We start from the raw sequence: 22876 nt of genomic DNA, 5'->3' as shown, positions 1-22876 counted from the left end.
GGCTTAGTTTTGTACACTGCAAATACTTTAACGAGCACTTAATCCTGAATACACGAGCGTTTAGGAATTGCACTGCCATCAAAATGCGGCTGCCGCAGCCGGCGTCGAATACGCAACCTCGAACTTATCAGCACAACGTCAAAGCCACTAGGCCATTGGGGTGCGTCTGTTGTTCGACTCCTAAGCAAATTACTTGAACAATACGGCAAGTATCGCCAACATCACTTTCAATGGTTTCGTCTAACGCAACAGGATATGGTTAGAAACTGCAGTCCCTATACGCTCAATATACGGGTGTTTGCTGTGACAGCGGGAAAGAAGTCTAAAATATTGTTTTGCTATTTTCTTGATGGTGGTCATGGGCGGCATAAACTTCGCTTCCAATACGGCATTTCTTTAGAGTCGAGGATTCTCTAATAATTCCCGCGTCTCTCGACACTATCAACGTCACTGTGGCGCCGTTTGCGATGTAGTAGTACTTAGTAGGGACACGCCTCCTGTTAACTGTGTTTTGTGATGTTTCACACAATGATCCCTTTGCATGAGCATTTCAAACGCTTGTTCGACTTTATTTGTTACAGCTTTGTTTTTTCGAACATTGGCGTTCCCTCTTGAAAGCTAACCTTTAGGTTCGACGCATCGGCTAGGTATCACTGTACTTTGACAACATTTACAACTTTGTCTTAGTGTTTGCTTGACTATTCCATACCCGAGCTCCACGTAGTATCGTAAATCTGCGCAATCCGCAGTTAAAAGAGTTAAGTATGGCCTCAGTCACTGAACATACTTGGAAGTTCTCTTCTGGAAACTTTGCGGCTTGAAGTCTACGTCAGAATGAGTAGCCGGTTTGGAACAGTATATAACATAGCTGTCAGACGGCCGATAAAACTACTAGCCTTACTTCGTATAGCTATCTACCAATTTGTTATCGCAATCGATGCTTCGCATTTCACGCGGAACTGCGAGTGTTTACTTATTTATTGCACAGTACTTTGTTGAAAGTGACAAACTTACGAAGTCGAAGAGACGTTTAAAGCGAGGAGGACAAAGTTTAGACAAATCCATGTACTTCTCATAATTCCATGCTTAATTCCCATGATGGCTGATCTACCCCGATTGCAGCTCACGTAGACACTAGCGCCAGAGTTCCCTCTAGTAATAATGGTATGAAAATATGCATTGAATCGTTTTTAGCTGTTTTCTTAGTACGTCAGGTGCCAGCACATGTCTTACTGGTTTGCTTTGCCACCGTATAGAGGGCGTGGGAGCTTTGAGGCACGGACGTTGAAAAATGTTGGGAGAGGGATAGACATATACAGCTACGCTGTGGAAGGCTGTATTGCGTTACCGAAGGCCACACGTTACACACGTTGGCCACACGTTACCGAAGGTGGTCTAGCTAAGTACCTTGTTAACTGCTGTCGCTGGCATTTCCACGAAAACAAAGCACATCTCAGTTGGTATTGCCACATTTGCCTTATATGCTCCATTGTTATCTTTGATATCAAAGTACGTATGTCTTTTTGTTTTTCTTGTCCCTTCTGTTTTTCAACCCACTCTTCCACTGCACTTTGCGCATGTTTTAAACTGGTCGGAGTTAAAAGGCGACCTAGTTAGGTAGTTGTAGCACTCTCCAGAAGTTGAGGCACCCCAGCAAAATTCCTTGATGGAAAGCACACGCCAATGTTGTCTAGTACCACGAAAGCGCCTATCGGATTCAGTGACGTGAATATTTTTCTTTTCAGTTTTAGTTTATTGAGACATAGATTGCCTGGGTTGAAAGGGCTAAAGGCAGATAAACTCTTCCTGACTAGGTATGTCCAACCACACATTTGCTCCGCAGCCGTGAAAAAAAAAAAGCAGAAAGCAATGGCTTTTTACATTAGAACATGGCAAAAATAGTTGAAATGGAGAACTAACATCAAGGACAAGCATCTTGAATTATGACACAGAATCACGCAATTACGCAACAGAAATAACCCATCAAATGATCCAAAATGTGGCGCTGCACTTGTATGTTTCGACCTGGTCAGAGATAAAAAGCAGCGCAGTTAAGTAGTCGCAGTTCTCTAAAGGAGTTTAGGTGTTCCAGCATAATTTCTGGGTAGAAAGCTATCCCATTAAGAATTACAAAGTAGGCAAAATTTTCCCACTAATACTTCGTCAAAGCTCACCTGACGAGGGGCTTGGTGTCCGCGCTTGCAAGCGGAGCCTTGTGCGTTTCGGGCAGCATCAGTTTGGCCATTCCGAGTCCAGCAGGCACAGACATCAGGTTCGCCGCTAGGAGGTGGTGGCCATGTCGTTGTGCCGCGTTCTGAACGTTTGATCGATGTGCATTCTATAAATCCTTGTGCGATGACCTTTGACTTCAGAAGCGCCGTTATTAACGTTGACATATTATTCTCGCAGGAAAAGAGCGGGAATGTTTTTACATAAAACCGACAGCCCAAACACCAATGTCAATTTCAGTTTCAAATTATTCATGCACGCGTACAATGTACTCACGAGATGCGACAACAGGAGGTAAGGGCCACACGCTTCCGGACAAAGGCCTGCTAGTACATTGAACAGACACTGGTTGTCGCAGTTATTCGTCGATTAACAGCGAATGCATTTTGCATACGTTTTCTCAAAGCTTTAAAAATGCAATCAGCGAGAAAAAAAAATTCACCGACGATTACGTTTCTCCCTAAGGCGAATTTTAAGCGCAGGTGTTTAGTGTTCTGAATCCGCGATATACTGTGGCAACGAATTTGATTTCGAACGACAGGGTCCTCTCGGCGGCGGCACTGGGCCTCTGCTCGAGCAGCTCGTCGAGAAGCAGCGGCAGTCGAAGTTTTTCCACCGGCTGCGTCGCTCGCTGTTCAGAAAGAAAGCGTGAACACGGGAGGGAACGCGTAGGTCGCGCGGAGCGCATTCTCTAGCCTGGCCGGCGCAGGCGAAGTAGCGAATGCACGGTGGGTCCGAAGTCCACGCCAGCGCTTTCTGTCCTAGGATATCGGTGAACGCGCTCGCCGCATGTCTGGTCGCCGCCGCAAACCACGTCTCGTGCGGCACTCTGCTTTCCTCCTCGCTGTATCGCCGTACTCTCCTCCTAGGCTTTCCTCTGCGCGCTTTCTTCACTCTCACAGTCTTTCCTCGACAGCTACGCTCCGTGTTCGCTCTTTCATCTTTCACGGTGCTCGATCGCTCGGTTACACCCACGCTCAACGCAGGAACGGGTGCCTAAAAACTGCGCTATAAATGAGGTCTTCTATTCGAGCATAGCGCATAGGAGTTTCAACCTACTAAGTAAACCAGACGAAGAAAATCGCAATGCAGGTGTGGTACTTTCCCGATGGAAGTCAGCTTTATAGCATGCTCGGACACACAGCGCTAAATTCTAAATGCCAAGCAAGATGCACAACACAAAGCACCGACTACACGGCTACATTTAAAATTTGAATCAACTGGCGAATCAATTTCTTGCGCTGTGCCTGCTCCTCCGCAGCGCAAGATTATGCCGTCGCGGTAGTTTCGACGACCTCTACCCAGTGTGCGTCTGCTTGCCCCAATGAGACTTTGCTTATGTGCGTAGAGTTTGTGCACATCTAAATTGACTCAGAACGCAGGTGGAACGGCCGCCATCATTGTTATTCTTTTCTTTTGTGTATTGGTCCTGTTTGCAGTTCTTTTTGAGGTATTGTGGCTCGCGCTTCCTAAACTGCGTTCCTAAAGTGGACAGGAAAGTTCGGCGCCATTGTGCGCTTGCTGACTGTAAAGGCGAGGATTGCCAAAGAAAAGCACTGCATCAGTTATTCCGAGACGCGCAGTTCCTACAAGCGCCTTTAGAGTGCATCGCAGTACTAGCATCCCAGCCGCTAAATCCCATGCAGATTTGTGGTCAGCCGCCTACGCACGAAACACAGATGGGGAGCATGGACACCTCGTGTTGCATTGCGCAATGACGAGTGAGCATGCAAGTATAAGTCCATATCAGCCGTCAGCGGAGTCCATTAAGCTGGGTCTTCACCACCGAACCCACATGGCCACTGGCGTGGCACACTACGCAAGTCAGCCACCGAGAAAAGCGACTCGGCTTCAACATTTGAACGCCACACCAATTGACGCTTACACTCGTGCGATAACAGCAGCGAGAAAGCGGCCTCAAGGAACTTCCGGTCACAGGCCTCATCAGCCTGCTGCGAAGGAACACAAAGCATGTTTTTAAGTTCTTCCACTATGCGGAAAGCCTATATTTAACTTTTGAGATAAATGACATGAGCATTACGCCTTAGTATTGATAAGAACATTTCTCATATAACTTGCGGTAACGTTGATTTGTGAAATTGTCGTTATGTACAGAGGAAAAGTGTTGAAAATCTGTGGGCTTAGATTTTAACGTACCGCTCCACGGCCAATGCTTTTCTTGCTCGCTAGAGTTAGCGGACTACGACGGTGAGCAAAACCGAAAGTCGTGCAGGGCCTATGTCTGTAAACAGTGAAAGGGGCTCACTGTCGGATTGGAGCATGTGAACTCTGTGGCAACACAGCCGTTAGTTCAGGGATAACCTCAGATTTTAGCAAGTCGCGCTGGTGCCAGAACGAGAATTAGTGGCCTTCAGATGAACATTTAAAACGAATATTAAACTGCGCGCCACGTTGACGTTCAGTGGACGGAGAGCGTCGCGGGAAACGCCCAGGGGCCTCCGCATGCGCAAGCCGTTGAAGGCGCGAAAGCACAGGGCGCGGGTAAAAGGGCTGGTGATAGGAGAGGCCGTAAATTCGCTTCAACGGATCGCAGTCAAATAACTTTAGCAGTGAAACGTGACCTAACTATTGCCCTCTATTGATACACTTCATGAGCTGCCTAAAAAATGTCGCATTGCGTCGATGCCTTGCAATAAAGAGAGGGTAATACATGTCGAACCCACATAAAAGAAGAAGACAAAAGGAATGGCCAGAGCAGATTGAATAGCGCAAAAGGCCGAGTCGCATTCCAGAGTAAATAACGCATTACAGTACAATTACAATTACAAATATAACAAGAATAAGATGCTCATAGGTGGAAGCATATGCGGACTTCTCATAAGCGGAGGAGAATCAGAACTTAATTGGGGAAACTACGCAGTGAGCCATAATTTTTTGTTGTAGAATATGTTCAGCACTAGGGCATTGCCGTAAAAAAGAAATTAGGGCATTTTTTGGCCCCAAGCACATAAGTAGTACAAGTAATGCTGGCAAAAATTGCAATCAGCTCTACTTTACTCTGCCGTCTAACCTGGTGTAATTTTCAGACTCACCCAAACGTTTAATATCATGGCGAAGGTGGCAGCTGGCTGTCCACAGTAGCCTGCTACCATGATACAGTGCAGCTCGGAGAGCGTCATCTCGCTCATGAAAGGCTTGATGAACGCCACGGCCATTGGCTTTGTGTTCATAAAAAGAAGACGGAAACAAGCACTTGGGTCGGCATCCGAAATTGCGTTACGATTACTGCTACGACCCTATCAAAACTGATGGTTCCCTCAGCGTATTGGAACAACGCTATTGCTTCATGCCAAAATTTCCAGCAAATGACGGGCACAATAGATACTGGTTGAGCGTGGTTTCTCTATCAGCAAGCTGATGTTTCTTGGTTTATTTTAAAAAAAAAAATTCACTCGCCATCCCGGCTCTGCGAAAGTGTACGTCCAGCGAAGCTGTTGCAAATCCACCACTACAACGGTCGAGGGGGGCACACAGTGTTTAATTTATGATTCGGACGCTTGTTTCAGCTTGTTTTTTATTTAAACGCATGCTGTTTTGGTGTGCTGCACGTGTTATTTTAATAAGTTCATGCCCTGTTCGCTTTGCTAGGGCTTGTAGCCTCTGCCCTACGGTGGTATGGACCATTGCGTTCTTTTTTTTTGCTTGCCCACGGAGGTATGAGCCATTTCTCATGATGATAAATGCTTGTTTCCAGCTTGTTATTTATTGAAACGAGCACTGTTCTGTACGTTGCATGCGTGATTCCACTAAATGTATGCACTGTTCGCTTTACTTTGCTGAGTGCTTGTAGCCTCTGTGTTAAAAATGGGATGAGCCAGTGCATTTTTGCTTGCTCATGGGGATATGAGTCATTGCTGAGGATGATAATTTCTGATCACGGACGGACAGGAAAAATGCCGACCATCGAGAGGCTAACAGCTTCGCTGTAAAACGACAACTTCAGATATTTTCCAAAACTATGTGTGCTCATAACGTCTAGTTGTAGTGACGGTGAAAGCACAGTAAATTCCAGAACACTGACTCACAAATCTAGCTCTTTAATTCCTAATTCCTAATAATTCCAAACATGTGACGAAACAAACAAGTAATACTCAAAGCACGACAGTGGCGTGAAAAATTGTAGGCACTCGAAATCTATAATACAGGACAAGTTCATCGGCTATAAAATATGACTTGTTCATGTAAACACGCATATATATACGCCGCATATGTACGTAAATTGGATATAGATACATAAACATATTAAAAACATATGCGCAACAAATTTCATGCGCACCACACAGGCATACAAGAATGATGATTAGGGCTTCTCTGTATTTGCACGGGACTGTGCTAGTTACATGTACAGATGGGTCTGCTGTTAGGTGGGTCCACTGCTTCCCGTTCATGGCGCTGAGCGAAGCATTATCCACGCATTCGCGTGTTCCCTCTACCAGTGGACAGGCCTGTACGTACCGTAATTCATTACTGGCGGAGCTTCGAACACAATTCTTACCAGGCCTACCAAAATGGTAGCTGATGAAGAGATACATTCAGGCGCCGAGATTCTCGTGATCATCCTCAGCACAATTCCTATGTTGACGGCTACGAATTGCACAGCGCCGCAGTAGTGCAGCACCGACAGTAGGAAGCTGAAGAACAGCAGAACTGGAAGAATCTGGAAAGACGCCGTGTGTCCACACACAGGGGTAAGTGCACTCTAAAAAAAGTAGGCACTTCCATCAAATCAAAGGCAGCGTTATAAAAGCGGTTTACTGTCAGCGCGCAAGTTCCAAGCACGGGTGTATCTGGCTTTGAAGTCGCTGGGACCTATCGTTTATTTTGAAAGTGGATAGGAGCAACTGACGCGGTTGAAAATGCCGACGTGCGGTCATCAGCTGGGCTCGAAGTTTTGTGAACGACGCCAGCCACTCTGGGAAAATCTAATAAGAAAACACGTGTAGTAAAACGATGTTGGAAGAGGTAGCTAGTGGCCAATAACGGGATTCGTACTGCGATGACATGTTTCGCATTGACGCCATCCGCTGTTCCAATGTTTCTGGAAACATCGATGTTTTTTTTTTTTTTTTTTAGTTCCTGCCATTCTCTTAAAGGGCCCCTAGACCCTTCTGAGCGAGAAGGCGAGCGAGCTTCCTGCACAACGGTTTGGCCGTCGAAAGGTCTCGTTTTCTCCACTTTTCGCCGGCTACGCTTTAATGTTCCAGTAGTTTCGTTTTAGAGTAGTGCTGCGCTGTTTCGCTTGCTCGCGAAACCCACACAAACAGCATATAGCAGGGTGTGCCACGTCCATGTAAAGCCGCGGGATTCTGGAACAGTCCACGCCGCCCGATCAATAGTGGCGAACCGTCTTGGCTCGATTTCTCCGTGGCCGCGCGTTTGAGTTATGCGGGAAAAATGCAGTAGCGCCGTCTGTCGGGCGAACTTCTACTCACCAACGGCAGTAAAGGGCGGTGATGGCATATGCAACGGCACTACCCCTTGCTCGGGGCGTGCGATTTGAATTGTGATAAAGGTATGCGGACACGATTTCTTTGTCAACTAAGTCTTTTCTTGGCACTAAACAACCACTGCGAGGTTGCCACAATGGTATTTTAATAGTCGACGTTGACTTAGTATTTGCCTTTAGCGTCCCTTTAATCACCGATACAAAAGCGCCGATGCTAGGGACGCATACTCATGTGCAACTGAGTTTCACAGCGCGTTTGTGACCTTGGACGCAAACGTAGTTCTCACAAACTTATGACTCATATAAATGTCATTTTGAAGGACTAAATAAGCATTACCTTAAATTTAATAAACTAGCAACGACTCTTAGAGAGGTTGTGAAATTAGCCAATTGGGGGCAATGTAAAGATATGCCTTAGATCCCTTCATCACATCGCCACGAAGCCGTACTTGTAAGTTACTAGTCGAGTTGGCAGGCCCACGCTGTAGCGCGAGCGCATTGGGGCATATGAAAGTTCAGACCCAAAAATGCTCAGTTGCTGTGTTGCAACGCGCTGCCAAAGGCAACCCTCCTGTTCACCGCAACCCTCTGTCCCTGCGCCATCGTTAGGAGGGGGCTCCTGCACAATTACAAATCTACTGGTTAAGGGCTCGGCTCTGTACGGAATTGCACAAAGATACAACAGACACTACCCAAATGCTCTTACTCCAACAATGACATGCCTTGAAGGGCATCAATTCTTTAATAAAGTGAATTGCTTTATAGAGAGCTTCGGCTACTAGGTTGCACTGGAAATATCAAACCGCCAGCGTCTAAGCTTTTGTGCTTTCTAAAACACAAACAAAAGCATTCAACAAGTAAGACAAAGCTATGATACACCTCACTTGTTTGACCATTATTATACTACACGGTTGCTGTCTAGGACCCACATAATATACTGACATTTGTAACATTGAACGGTGTCAGAACATAACACTGAGATTAATTTATTCCGCATGCGGAAGGTGTTTGTGAATAACAGAATTACGAATTAGTTCCAGATTGACAATGCTAGACTCTCGCCGTATACGTTTTACTGGGATAACCAATATATGGCCACACCATGCGAATTTCTGCCGTCGGCGTCGCTGTCGTCACGATGTTCTGTATGAAGTCCAAGGGGGATAACACCGCCGCCGCGCGCCGTATGCTGTAAGTGCGAGTGAAAGTACGCAAGGGGAGCCGACGAAGGTGGCTCAATCTGGTGCACTCAAGGGAACAAAGCTTAAAGGCAATGCGCCGTCCTACGTCGTGCGAAAGGCCGTGGAAGGATGGGAGGGAGGGAAGGGGTCGGCGTTTTTCTCTGGCAGCAACTACGTGTTTCGCGACCGCGCAGGAAGATACGGGGGGCGGCTTTCTACTCTGGCAGCAGCTGTGTACTTCCCGAGGCCGTGTGCGGTCGTGCGCGCGCTCTGTTGAAGGCGATCTGTTTTCGGGCAAATCCGCGACCTATTTTACACAGACTACAAATGCTACACAACATCATTAACAATAAAACTTCACTTTAACAATTACATGAGTTTTTCGCCACCCGAAGCACCTACAGTGGCTGTTTTGCGTGTCTTGCGCGTTCTGCCTTGAATGATTTACCGTAGCCACGTGCAGTAATCGGCGACATTCGAGCAGCGTGTCTTACTTATTGACCCTTTTCGCGGTGCCATGTTTCATCACGTGGTGACGCGCTCATTGCTTGCCTCAACAGCCTCCGGTGCCTCCGTGTTTACAAGGGGTGTGTATGACACCGGTGCGGCTTAGCAAACTTCTGTTTTGGGAGATATCGTGCATGGTGACTGGATGGTCCATACGAAGCTTTGGTCAGATTCAGTGAGAATGCAAAAGTGCTTTCGGAGCTGATTAGGCTATGCCCAAATGGCGCGGGCAGCGCATATATGGTGCGTGTTCTAAAAGAGGGGTTTAATGTGCATTCAAAGCTATCGAAACTTCCGGCTTATGAATTAAATCAGGATTAGTGTGTCTTGTTCTACGTTCATTATTTGGCAAATATTTTGAAACAGCGGCTTGTCACATTTCTGAAACAGTAAATTTCCTCGGTGCGGTGGTTATCTGAATATTTTCTGCCTAGTGGCTCACGTGTGCGCTCTGTTCCGATATATTTGTTCTTGCTGCGTGCAAGGCTTGAAACGTGGCTGTTTTGTATACTGTAATACCACGTAGCAAAGACGTATTATTGCTAGTAACTCGCTTACTCTTGTGTACTGTACGAAGCATTTAGCTTTGACCGTTCGTGCGCTATCGCTGCAGTCCGTCATTTGTTGTGCGTATATGGCGCGCATATGTTCAAGTGTGCGCCCATTCACTTATTGACACGTTGGCGGTAGAGTGGGCGTAAGTTTCCGCGCTAGTTGTGTGCAGATACTGTGCGCGAAGCTTACTAAGACAGGAAATGGCGCTACTCCCTCTGCCATAGTTTAACGAGCGGAACTCACTCTTGTCGACGTTCCGGGGCTGAAGCACTTTATTTGGAGGTTAGAGAAAAAATGCTGGCGGATGAGCCAATTATTGTATCCTCGAGGGAAGCCACACATCTAGAAGTGCCGTGAACACGTACGAAGAGTTGCAGCAGTGGTCTGCGAACTTGGCCAGACAAATTCATTAGATTCCTTAATACACCAGTCACTATTTTTGCAGCCAGCTACTTAATGCACACGTCTCCAATCCACATGATTCCATCCATCATGATTAGAACACAGTGCGTGAGCGAAAACTAAGTTGCATTACCGACAGCTGTATGGTACAGAATCAAGGTGGAAGCGGTAATGATTTCGTATTCGTGCGCTATCACTGAGGCTGCGTGCCAGGTAAAGCGCCATCTCGTTTCCCTAAAAGAAAGTGCTCCGCGAAAAGGGGCAATACATGTTTATGAGTGTGACTTTCATCCTGTTGCAGAAAGCGGTGCAACTTCTAGAGGTCGGGGGAACGCAAATTTGTTTGAAGTGTTAGCGGCTTTTACGCCATGTAGAAATTTTGTACAATTCAGTAACGATCGACAGCGCGTAATCTAAGCACCGTGTGGTTTGCAACACTGAAATATACAGCGAGTGGCCCGAACGTTGTTTGCCATGCAGAAGTTTTACTTCACTTGAATATTATTGCGCGGTTTTGGTTTATTGTCTAACCTTTTTAGTAGCAGTGGTGAAGAGGCAACCTGCTGTTTCTGCATCAGACATCGAGTGACGCATTCTAAATATAGCAGCCCAATAATATGTGCAAGCTTGAGCCTTCGTGTTCCGTTAAGTTACGGTGTACTAGTACAGTGTAGTTAAGTACAACGATATCGTTACAAATGCGGGTTCGATTGCTTATCGCCAGCGAATCCGCTTTTGCACCAGAACTGCAGTGCGTACCAAATTTGGGGATATCTGCGTTCACTATGACTACTGATATCAATTCCTCCCGCCCCTACACCCATGCCTCTGCGTAAACATTTTCACGTAGGCGTGATCGTAGTTTGTTTTGCAAGTACTATCAAGCCACACTATATTGCGGCGTAGTTTATACTGATGTTCAGGAAGTAGTAGTTGTAGTATACTGGAGTTCAGGAACTAGTGGTGCAGGAATCGGCAAAAGCGATGTGGTCAGGCCACAAATCAAGAAACTGCTCGATTAAGCAAGTGCGTAGATGAGTCTTTTCGGACCACGAGCGTGACATACGTGGAAGGCGAAGATGGGCGCCTGGCGTGGAAGTCCCTTGTACTGGCCATCGTCGAGGTATGCGAAGATGAAGGCACTACCACGGAACGTGCTGTTGATGGCGTTCCCAGCACGTATGACTAGGCACTGGAAGAGTCCGGGAGTCCATCGCACCATGAGGAGGCCACACAGGAATTGCGCTATCAGTGCGCCCACCACACTAGGCCACGGGACCTGAGGAGTGCGCAAGTACTTTAGTTGCGAGCACAATTATATGGACACACCAGGCGCATTTCCGTCGTCACCGTTGTCGTCGTCGGCAGCGCCATGATATTCTCTATAAAGTCTAAGTGCAATACCAGCGCAACCCGCGTCGTTTGCTCCGTGCGCAATTGAAAGGGGCGAGAGTGAGCCGACGATGGTGACTCGATCCACCACCTCCTTGATAGCACAAGGCCTGTGCAAATCGACCTATGACGTCACGCCACCTTTCCCGACTGACATGAGGTTGTTTCACGTGACGCGATTGCGGCGAAAGAAATCGTTCTGCCGCGCACGTCGCAGAGCGATTTTCACTGACAGCTTTCACATGCGCTTGCGGCAGCGCGTTTTCCGTCGCAGCGATGCGCAAAGTTGCTGCCTCCATCGTTAAAAAACAACATGGAAATAAGTCAAATATTTGAATTTTCCTATTATTATTCGATAATAGAATAAGTACACCATTTTTTAACGTTCAAAATCATGGAGGCTTTACGACAGCTTGCAGATGCGGTAAGTGAGGCACTGCACAACACCGCAAGTATGAGCGTGCGGATTGTGCGGCGTCCGTGGGGTGGTTCTGTTTAGTACACCTTAGTTTCGTCGCTACTTTGGAAGCCACAATTTTTTTCCTGGATGAATATTTGCTTTTGCTGAAGAACAAGCTGCTGTTGAGTGTGCAAGTGTAAGGACGTGGCAGAATTTGTAGCGATGGAGACGTTGACGACGGTGGCGATCGCGTGGGTACGTGCCTTATTTTGAAGCGGCGTCGTTCTCCCGACCTGGATAGCGTGCAGCTTCTCCTTTTAAATGAATTGTGTAAGCGGAAGACAAACAATGGTGATGAACTTCCTAAGCCGCAGGCGCTGGTATGTGGGTACGCCCTATTAAAACATACCTATAACTGGCGCTCGATCGACATTGCTCCGCAGGGATACCAACGCGCGGTAAAATAGGAAAGCGCACATTTTGACGGCGCTTTGTTTCGTCCCACATTGACCCTCCCACATCGCGTCGATCGCTGCGACTCTTCGAGGACGCGACCAACTTGTTGGAGTCTAGTCGAGAAGAGCCCATGACGCCGCGGCGGTCGCTGAGCGAGGGATTTCGCTGTGTCGCTGACTGAAAATCGCGCCACGGGAAACAGCCTATAGAAGGGGATGCTCTCGAGTAAACCGCGCTGATTTTGACGTCACCGCTTTCGTCACGCCGGGTATGGCAGGAAAAATTTCAGTCCAACTAGCATGGCGTCATAAAGCAGAGTGCAGAGGCCTGCTGTCCATGATACGTTGCTCGATCTCGTGCGCGCAAGGGAGTAAGGCGGGAAGTAGTCACCAGGGGAAGGCAGGGGGGGGGGGGGGGTTTACTCAGGCGGCGGCTGCGGATGGCGCGGCTGAGCAGGGTCGCGCGCGTTCAGTTTTGAAAACGATCTGCGATGGGGACAGAGCCTACGTGCGCTTAGGGCTAGTAGTTTCTTGTGCGCTGGGCTCTCGCCGCTTAGTTCGCGTTGAAGCGAGAGGCAGCACGCAGGTCGATGCGCTCCGCATAATCTTCTAAACATTCGCTTACTAACTAAATTAAGAAGCATGGCGTCACGCACGCACAGGAAAGCATGAACACATCACATTTGATGACCGCTGAAACTCCATGTCAAAACACTGGCGGGAGAAAGCGCGATAGCAGCAGCGAGCAAATTGACCTTCGTGCTGCCTCTCGCTTCAACGCGAACTTAGCAGCTAGAACACAGTCCACACGAAGCTATGAACCCTCAGTGCATTGAGACTCTGTACTGACCGTAGATCGCTTTAAAGATAGAGCCAGCGAAGTCACCGCCGAAGTAGAACCCCCTTGCCCCCGGTTCCTAGCACGCGTTGGAACACTGTGGGCTTTCTCTGCGTCGTCCCCCATTGCCCGCACGAGATCTAGCCACCATTTTTGGCTCACTCTCACGCGCTTTCACTCGCACACCCAGGATATGGTGGGTGGCCACGATGTTATCGCACTTGGACTTTATGCCGAACATCCCGGTAACACCAACGCCGACGGCGACAATGACGGCTAAGAGGGCGGAAATGCGCCTGCAATGTCCACATAATTGCTATTGCAATATAATATGAACGTATTTTGGGTCACAGAGCTGACGTTTTCCTGAGGTGCCATTCACAGATGTTTACCCATTGCTATATAAACGAAAGATTTTTTAAAAGCATGTTCTCTCTGTATAGCTCAACAGAAAATATATGCCTATTTCACGAAGGCATGCATGGAGTGCATGCAATATCTTCGAATACTGCGAACAAAAATAATTTTCTTTATTTCTATACTACTTTCAATTAAACGGTTGAGCGCAACTTGCCCAAAGACGTAGGTGTAGGCAGAGACATTTCATATGCGCCAGCCAATTATTCCATTTCTAGAATAAAGGCACTCCCACCCATAGGCCAGTCAGCACCATTCAGGGTACGGCTATAGACTTGTAAGGTTGATTCTTGGCGTGTGTCATGAAATGCCGGGTGTCTTCCGTTTGTCGTATATATAGCATGGTTGCCTGTAGTTGTATGATCTGCTAAAAACGAATTTGTCGTATACCTGCGCTCTCAAAATATTGCGGTGCCTTACGTGTTTTGTAATTTACGAACATTTCGTCTAGTTTTTCCTACATGTGGCAGGAGGTAAAACAGACCGAATAACCGTTTGTCCACGCCTTCTATTTTGTAATTAGTAGAATGATGAGGGCAGCATTTTACTTGGAGGATTCTCCGCAATATTTGGAATTTTTCGCCCTGTACGCACCAAACAGAGCTCATCATGCGAAATGTTTTTTTTTCAAAGCGCATTTATGAGCTGCAAACAACACGGTAATGTTTCGCACGTGTCTCATCATTGTTTATGCACCGACGCTGCCTTGTTTCGCGTTAAAAGAAAAGTGCGTGCACTAGCATTCCATACCATCCTTCGCTATGAATCGAAGCTGGGCATTTCCTGAAGGCCATTCGATGTCCCATATCGTATCCATGGGCAACTAGCCACTAGGCAAAGACTGTTAAAACTGGTGCACTCTATCTATTACAATGAACTGTTGGCTAGTGGTATCCCTCAGGCACTAAGCGTCTCAAGGTGATTGATTGCACGAGCGAAGGATGGGGGTGCCCAATGAAAACGCTTTGTACAAGTTATAAACAGAAAATTTGAGCCTCACCTCTTTACGGTTCTTGGAGCAACCGTAGCCGATAAGAATGCAGAGGCCCACGCCACCACAGGCCGTTAATCGCGGTATGCTGTGGCTGCTATCGAACAGCACGTATGCTGCGACCGCGATCATCACTAGGTTCCAGGACGCCCTGCAGAATTGGGTAGGCGGATGCCCTACAGATGTGACCAAACCTATATTCGTGGGACCAGATGTTTTTGAGCAAAAACTGGGTTAGCTGGAGGTGAGGAACTAGATCTTAAACAATTAAAAGGAGCCAAATTGCAATATATGAAAAAAAGAAAAAAAAAACATTCCGCAGAGGCACTTAAGACTGTCCACGTCTGGGATTGCGAGAACATTATACCATTTGTAGTCTACGTTATACGTTATACACTCATACACGTTATAGACTTATGGCGTGGCACCATTTCCTGCCCATTGGCTGTGCCTTCACTTGCCCTATGACGCACGTACTAGGCCACACCTTCAGTCAGCCAGATGGCTGCGATTTGTAGTGTGCAATGACGCACGCACTAGGCACAGCTTTAGGCAGCCAGAACAGTAACCACGCCATGGCGTTGGGGAAGCGTGCTTGTCTTACATCCTGAGAGACCGGTTTCGAATCCCACGGAGACGGGAATTAAGAGAACGCTTTTTCAAGGCCATTGGTTGACTTTGTTTACAGGGAACTCCGTGGGACATTTGACGTCAATGTGAGGAATTTTCTTATGTTTTTAATCTTTGCGCCGTAAGCCATTTCCGCTACAATCTTTTGCTCACACCGACGTCGACAGAAGTTCGCGTAATGGGGCATATAATGATTTTGCATTAAAAAACAAATACAATTTGTTGAAAGGTATAAAATCCCACTTGTTATCTCCGCATAAATATAATTGTATTTATATTCTCATATTTTCTTCCGTATTGACGCGCATGTATCTTCATTAGTGCGCTTTGACGCCAGGACTGGAACTTACAAAGCAATTCGTACACTTTAGGAATATCAGGCACCCGCTTACGGTGACATCCAAAATGCAGCGATGATAACATTCCCTAACAAACAGTCCTTACAAACGCAAACATTCACGCAAATAAATTGTCAGTTGTGCTTTCTTGCTCTGTATTCGAACTCTGGTCACTATAACAGCGACTGGTTGCTACTATCTTTCCTTGATCAATACCTCCCCTAGTACTCTTGCTTATGGTAGTTGGCGAATGCAAAAATATTGCCGTTTTTGTTAGATTGCAGCGTGTCACGCGACCTCCCATGCTTTGAAACGCAGAATCCGGCTATTAACCTCCTACGAGTAACGGAAAAGCGGGAAGAACGAGAGTGTCATCGTCACAGCGGGGCCCTCGTGCGGATGTGACCTTTGCCCCGCTTAAGCCCGGACGTCTTTTCCTTCTCCTCTCTCAGTCTAACGAACTCCTGATGAGCAGTGAAAGACACCTTTCCCGTCACGATACGAGTGGCACGAACCACGGGTCATGTACCTTCTTTTTCAAAAAATGCAAGGGGATGCCTTTATGCTGGTGCTCAGGAAAGAAGTAAGCGTTTAAATTGTTTCATGAGCAATTAGTAGAGGTCCGCGGTCAGTAGAGGTAGGCTTCTAATCCATTGCAGACGTGTTCTACTGAATATTCTTGCACACTGCAGCTAATAGTTCTAGTATTACACTGCACTGGTCCAAGTTTTCCATTAGTATCTTTATGCAGCCGTTTGCGATGTCTGAGTCCCAAACAAGCTAATGTGTAAAGACCTGGCTTATTATCGCCGTGGCTGCAAAACTACTTTCTGAACTTCGCTTATTCATACACTGCCCCTGATATTATTGCAGCTTCGCTCTCAAGAGAAGCGAAAGAGCTCCATTACAAACACGTTTACTGGACTTCGACATATTACACATGAACTTACTTTTGCAGACATTTGAGCCTTGGAGAACGGATCTTGAGGTCTTTAACTCCATCGACGATCCTGTTATGCATACGTAAACGAGAAAAGCATAACGTCGCAGCCACAAAGCAGGATTGGAAACGTAAAGATGTGTTAGAAAGCGTGTATTGAGAAATGGTTTAAGCTCACATGCATGCCTCTGCATTTCGAAAAATATCCATTATTACCGTCGCGAAAATTGTTACAGTGCTTGCAACGCCAGACTTTTGTACTCGAATGACAAAGTGGCGCATCTTTTCCCGTCTGCTCTGCTAGAGTGTCGCATAGCGCTGCAGTGCTTATGACTCTGTATTGCTATTTTTGCCTTTTGACGGCCGCCACATAGTTACCGTTCCGATACATGCAATGCGAGATTGTTTGTTGTTCTCCAAAAGAACGCGCAAGGCGAAGCTTCTGATAGTCTCGCCGCACATCTGAGAATATGCGTAATGAGATTCTACTATTTCGTCACTTTAGTGGAGTTGTCACGGCACCGCATAACTTTAATACTGTAAATAAATAAAGAAACGACCATCTTTGTGCAGAGGTAAAGGCACCAGGGTCGGGTACGAAAGTTTGGGAGTTAGAATCGCGTTAAGAGACAGGCTTTATTACCTGAGCGGCACTTTTCATAACAAACCAATAGATATTGTAACGTGGTAGCGACTATGAAGAAAGCAGCCAAACTGAGACAGACGAAACTAGCGCTTTATTGGGTGAACTTGGGCCCTCAAAAACAGGCTACACTCAAAGAACGGCGATAGCGGCGAACACAGTCGGCGATCGGCGAAAATCCGATCAGTGGGTCAAGCGCGTCGGCTTTTATACATCAGTCATCGAATGTTTCAGAGTAATCATTGGGACCCGCGTGCCTTCCACAAAGTTCTACATTATTCGCGTCGCGCGCACATGCGATCAGATTACGCAAGGTTCGGTCACGGCCAGCGGATGGAAGCATCGATAACATTGCAGAAATTTTCTACATGCAGGCGCGTCCTGCGCTGTGCGATAACATTTGTTAGGCGGTGAAAGGCGTCGCCCGATGAAGACAAACAACTACACGTGTCAATATACATCCACCGCAAGTACTGCTTTCGCGATGTGATAAATAGCCATTGTGACGAAGAAGATCGGCAGGCTAAAAAGCCCCGTTGCCATCGCGTGGCTCGTACCCAGTTCGTTCGCTGGCTGCGCCCTACCAGCTGTTGCCGTGTTGGTCGCTGCTTCTCTACGACCCGAATAAACCCCCTTTACAATTGGTGGAGCTGCTGGGTACAACTGGAATTCTGGAACTTCGCAACCGGACACTGCAGCCTGTCTTAATTATGCCGGAAGAAGGACCACTGCAACCACAACCCGCTGCCCCAATGACTACCAGCCCGTTGCGTCAACGCGACCCACCCATCTTCAGCGGTACCGAAGACCATGACGTGGAAGACTGGCTCGCTGACTACGACCGGGTGAGCATCCACAACCACTGGGACGACACCAAAAAGCTGAATTACGTATCCTTTTATTTGAGCGGTGTCGCCAGCGTGTGGCACCGCAACCATGAACGTGATCTCACGACGTGGCCAGCCTTCAAAACTAACGTGACGGAGGTATTCGGGCGCCCCGCCGTTCGCAAGCTTCGCGCCGAGCAACGTTTGCGCAGTCGTGCGCAACAGTGCGGGGAGACATTTACAAGTTATATAGAAGATGTTGTCGACCTCTGCAATCGCGTTGACGTCACAATGGCTGATGCCGAGAAGATCCGCCATATCTTAAAAGGCATTGAAGACGACGCCTTCCAGATGCTGTTGGCGAAAAATCCGGCGACAGTCTCTGAACTCGTCAGTCTCTGCCAAAGCTTCGACGAACTCCGCAAACAACGCCTAGTCACCCGCCAATCTCCTCCTCAGGCGACTTCAATGTCGAGCTTGGCTGTTTCCCCGGATAACACGTCGCTACTGCTACAGATCAAGGAGTTCGTCCGTGAAGAGGTGGCTCGTCAGCCTTCTCTGATTCCCCTTACACACGGCCAGTCGAATTCTCCGTTGGCGCCCGCTCTCCAATCTATCATCAAGGAGCAGGTAGCCGACCACATTCCACCTTCTCTCCAGCAGGCTCCGGTTGCCGCTCCTCTGACGTACGCCGAAGGCGCTTCGAGGCCTGCCCCACAGACCTACGGTCCCCTTCGCCCGCCTTTGCGCCCGCCCGTATCCGCTCCAGTCCGGCCACTGGTGCAGTACGCACGACCTCAAGATCATTGGCGCACGGAAGACAATCGCCCGATTTGTTTTAGAGCGCAGCTCTTTGGCGTCCGTTCCTGGGTTTCGCGTCGGCGTCGTCGTCGGCCTCGTAACCAGCTCCGCCCCCCTTTCATCCCCCCAGCGCTAGCAGCGATCGACTGATACCGCTGGATGCCGCTGACGCCGCTAGAGAGTCAAGATAACGTGACTGCATAGAACACCGTCGCCGCCATGCAGAAAGAGGAGGAAAGGGTCCCCCCCCCCCATGTTCTTGTGTGGCGGATAGGGTGCTCTTCAGTTGCCGACGCGCCGGTTATTCGTTGTCCCTGAAACCAACTCCGCAGCTGGGGTTGACTCACTATCGGCGTCAGCGGCATCAGTCAGTCGCTGCTATCTCTTCCCTCCTCCCTTTATCGTGTTGTCCGCTTGCTGCGCGCGCTTCTGCCCCCATCGTTTGCCGCTGGGTGTACACGCCGCCCCCCTTCCCCCTCTTCCTGCGAGTCTCCGGTTGTCAAAGCGCCGGCTCGAACTTAGTTCCTTTCTTCGCTCCTCCTCCAATGCAACCCCTGTGCGGTGGCAATCAGAGAGCCAGATCGGTGGCGGCGGATCTGTATATGTGCACCGCCCGAGCCGAAATTGCCGCTGCCGTTCGCCCTGTGCGGTGGCAATCAGAGAGCCAGATCGGTGGCGGCTTGACGTAAAGACAAACAGCAATTTCCTAACACTTATGCGGGAGAACATCCCGTTCCTCTCGCTCGTAACGCGTCCCACGGCTGTGACAACCTCGCGAGGCACTTGTATACATCTCGTCTTTGAGAATCAAGCATTGGTGTACCAAGTCGAACATATATCAGTCTATTTCTCCGACCACAAAGCTTCCTTCATGACTGTCAAGAACTGTTAGTGGAGTCTTTGTTAAAGGAATACGTGTGAAAAATAAAAAAAAATTCTGTGATAGCGCATACATGTGTTGCTAGATTTCTTTGCCTCAATCTATCGAAAAGGTGAAACAGCTTATTTGCTGCGCTCAAATTTCGCATTAGGAAGTAACGTAATCGTCGGCAATTTTTTATTGTGGCCGTGCTGGACACGTAGCACGTCACTGTCGCCTCCTTACAGCGAACGTTCCCAACAATGTGCGTCCATATGCGCCACGTTTCCAACAACGCCGCAACTATTCGGACACCTTTGAATATCCTCCTGTTGTCGACACCGCATTCTCCGCCGCTCGCCGTTCACCTTCTCCTCGCCACCGCTCGTTTTCCCCCATGCACAGGCGTCAGAGCCCTTTGCGCCAGGAAAACTAAATATCGCAGTTCAGGAGGCGAGAACTGCCGTGCCAGCGAAATGTATAAGGCCTCACACTTCCCCGAAGAACGTTATTGAAGTCACAATAGAAGGAACATTGACGCTAGCACTTGTCGACACCAGCGCTGCACTTTCAGCGATAGATGCCCGTATTTGCCGCAAGATAGGATAAGTGACGATGCCGCTCTCTGGACTGTCTCTTCGAACTGCCAACGCGCAGCACCTCGAGCCAACCGGCGCCTGCGCTGCTCGTGTCGTAATTCAGGACGTCCTCTATATCATAGAATTCATCGTGTTGCCATTATGTTCACAACACGTCATATTAGGTTGGGACTTTCTCTCCACACATCATGCGATCATTGACTGCGCCCGCGCCGAAATCGAGCTGTTTCAGTTTTCGACTGATATTATCACTGACCATAAGGACCATTGCCGCAAAATCTCTGTTTCAGAAGACACCGTTATACCTGCCTGGTCTTCCACCCTTGTCAGTATCTCTTGTGACTATGTAGATGACGGCACAGTACTCTTCGCTCCGTCTGAACTATTAGTTCGCCGCCGTTCACTACCAGTGCCGTTCGCTGCCCTCGAGTTCCAAGCTGGCGCCTCTCTCATGTGCGTCTCAAACCCATCGGCTGAACCAATTACTTTACGCCACCGTGAAAGCCTTGGCAGAGCTGAACCACTGACCTCATCTTCAATATTTGACACGATGGACGACTCCACTTGTATTGCTGCTCTCGAGGCATCGCGTCTAGTCACTACCGCGTTCTTTTACGCCAGCTATTGCCAGTGACCTTACGACGACGCAGCGCGATGAACTTCTTCGCTTGCTCCAAGGCTTCTCTTCCTCCTTTGATTGCCAAGCAACATCACTCGGCCGCACAACGACTGTTTCGCACACTACTGACACTGGGAGCCATGCACCAATTCGACAGCGTCCCTACCGAGTATCGGCGACTGAAAGACGCGTTATCAATGACCAGGTGAACGATATGCTCAGTCGCGGTGTCATCCAGCCTTCTAGTAGTCCTTGGGCATCACCAGTCGTCCTAGTTAAAAAGAAAGACGGCACCATACGATTTTGCGTCGATATCGAAGGCTTAACAAGATTACCCGATAAGATGTATACCCGTTGCCACGTATTGACGACGCACTTGACTGTTTTCAAGGAGCGGAGTTTTTTTCCTCCTTAGATCTCCGCTCTGGCTACTGGCAGGTGCCCATGGCTGGCGCTGACTGTTCTAAAACCGCGTTTGTAACACCAGATGGCTTGTATGAATTCACTGTGATGCCGTTCGGTCTGTGCAATGCGCCCGCCACCTTCAAACGCATGATGGACGGCATCCTACGTGGCCTGAAGTGGCATACTTGCCTCTGCTACCTCGACGACGTTGTCGTTTTTTCCCCTGATTTTTCGACTCATCTTCGGCGTTTACATCAAGTTTTGACCTGTCTCCGGAATGCTGGTCTCCAGCTTAACTTAAGAAAGTGCCGATTTGCAGCTCGAAAACTGACTAAATTAGGCCACGTTGTCTCCAAAGAAGGCATTCTTCCTGATCCTGATAAACTTCGCGCCGTATCCGAATTTCCGAAGCCCACTAACTTGAAAGCACTACGCAGCTTCATTGGCCTATGCTCCTATTTTCGATGTATCGTTCGCAATTTTGCTACAGTGATCGCCCCACTTAACCAAATTCTTCAAGGCGACAATGAACTTTCTGCTTGGTCGGAAGCCTCTGATGATGCCTTTACGACTCTTCGTCACCTCCTCACGTCTCCGCCAATCTTGCGACATTTTGATCCGAGCGCACCTACAGAACTTCACACTGACGCCAGTGGTGTCGGCCTTGGTGCCGTGCTCGCACAACGCAAGAACACTAATGCCGAATACGTGGTCGCCTATGCCAGTCGTGCCCTCACGAAACCTGAGGCCAATTACTCAGTAACAGAAAAAGAGTTCCTGGCTATCGTATGGGCTCTTCAAAAATTTCGTCCATATCTCTACGGTAGACGCTTTGACGTGGTGACGGATCATCACGCTCTTTGCTGGTTGTCCAACCTAAAAGACCCGTCAGGCCGCCTAGCTCGGTGGGCCCTCCGAATCCAGGAATATGATATCCGTGTCGTCTATCGCTCTGGACGGAAACACGCTGACGCCGATGCCCTCTCGCGCTCCCCAGTTACTTCAGACAGCAGCACTTCTACTTATAGACATGACATCTCACCACTTGACATCCTGGACATGGCATCGGAGCAACGAAAAGACCCATGGATCGTCATGATATTCGACTTTTTGTCCAATCCTCCGGCAACTTCGGCACCTGGAGCGTTGCGCCGACAGGCGCAGCATTTCACAATCCGCGACGGACTTTTATACCGCCGCAACTACCACAATGACGGCCGCAAATGGCTCTTAGTAGTGCCTCGCCACCTACGACAAGATTTATGCTCCGCTTTTCATTCTGACCCGCAGTGTGGTCACGGCGGAATGTCAAAAACCTACACACGGCTTCGCCTACGATATTATTGGCGAGGGATGTACACCTTCGTCCGCAAATACGTGC

General features: G+C 48.3%; 1 protein-coding gene across 2 annotated transcripts in view; it reads right to left on the bottom strand.

The window, feature by feature from the left end:
• Window positions 1-22876, bottom strand: part of LOC142571000 (putative transporter YutK) — a 55451-nt gene that overhangs the window by 25104 nt on the left and 7471 nt on the right. Inside the window, exons 4-9 of one of the 2 annotated variants that reach the window (XM_075679295.1) lie at window positions 16753-16812; window positions 14844-14985; window positions 11408-11620; window positions 6746-6907; window positions 5283-5408; window positions 2175-2314 (exon numbers count right to left, since the gene is read on the bottom strand). In XM_075679295.1, coding sequence (XP_075535410.1) covers window positions 2175-2314; window positions 5283-5408; window positions 6746-6907; window positions 11408-11620; window positions 14844-14985; window positions 16753-16812 — 843 coding nt within the window. The remainder of the gene's footprint in view (window positions 1-2174; window positions 2315-5282; window positions 5409-6745; window positions 6908-11407; window positions 11621-14843; window positions 14986-16752; window positions 16813-22876) is intronic. The other variant, XM_075679296.1, reaches the window with a different exon arrangement.

This window comes from Dermacentor variabilis, chromosome 2 (genome assembly GCF_050947875.1).
Source record: "Dermacentor variabilis isolate Ectoservices chromosome 2, ASM5094787v1, whole genome shotgun sequence".
Taxonomy (NCBI): Eukaryota; Metazoa; Arthropoda; class Arachnida; order Ixodida; family Ixodidae; genus Dermacentor; species Dermacentor variabilis.
Note: the sequence above shows the minus strand (reverse complement) of the source record. Positions and strands in the feature narration are given on the sequence as shown.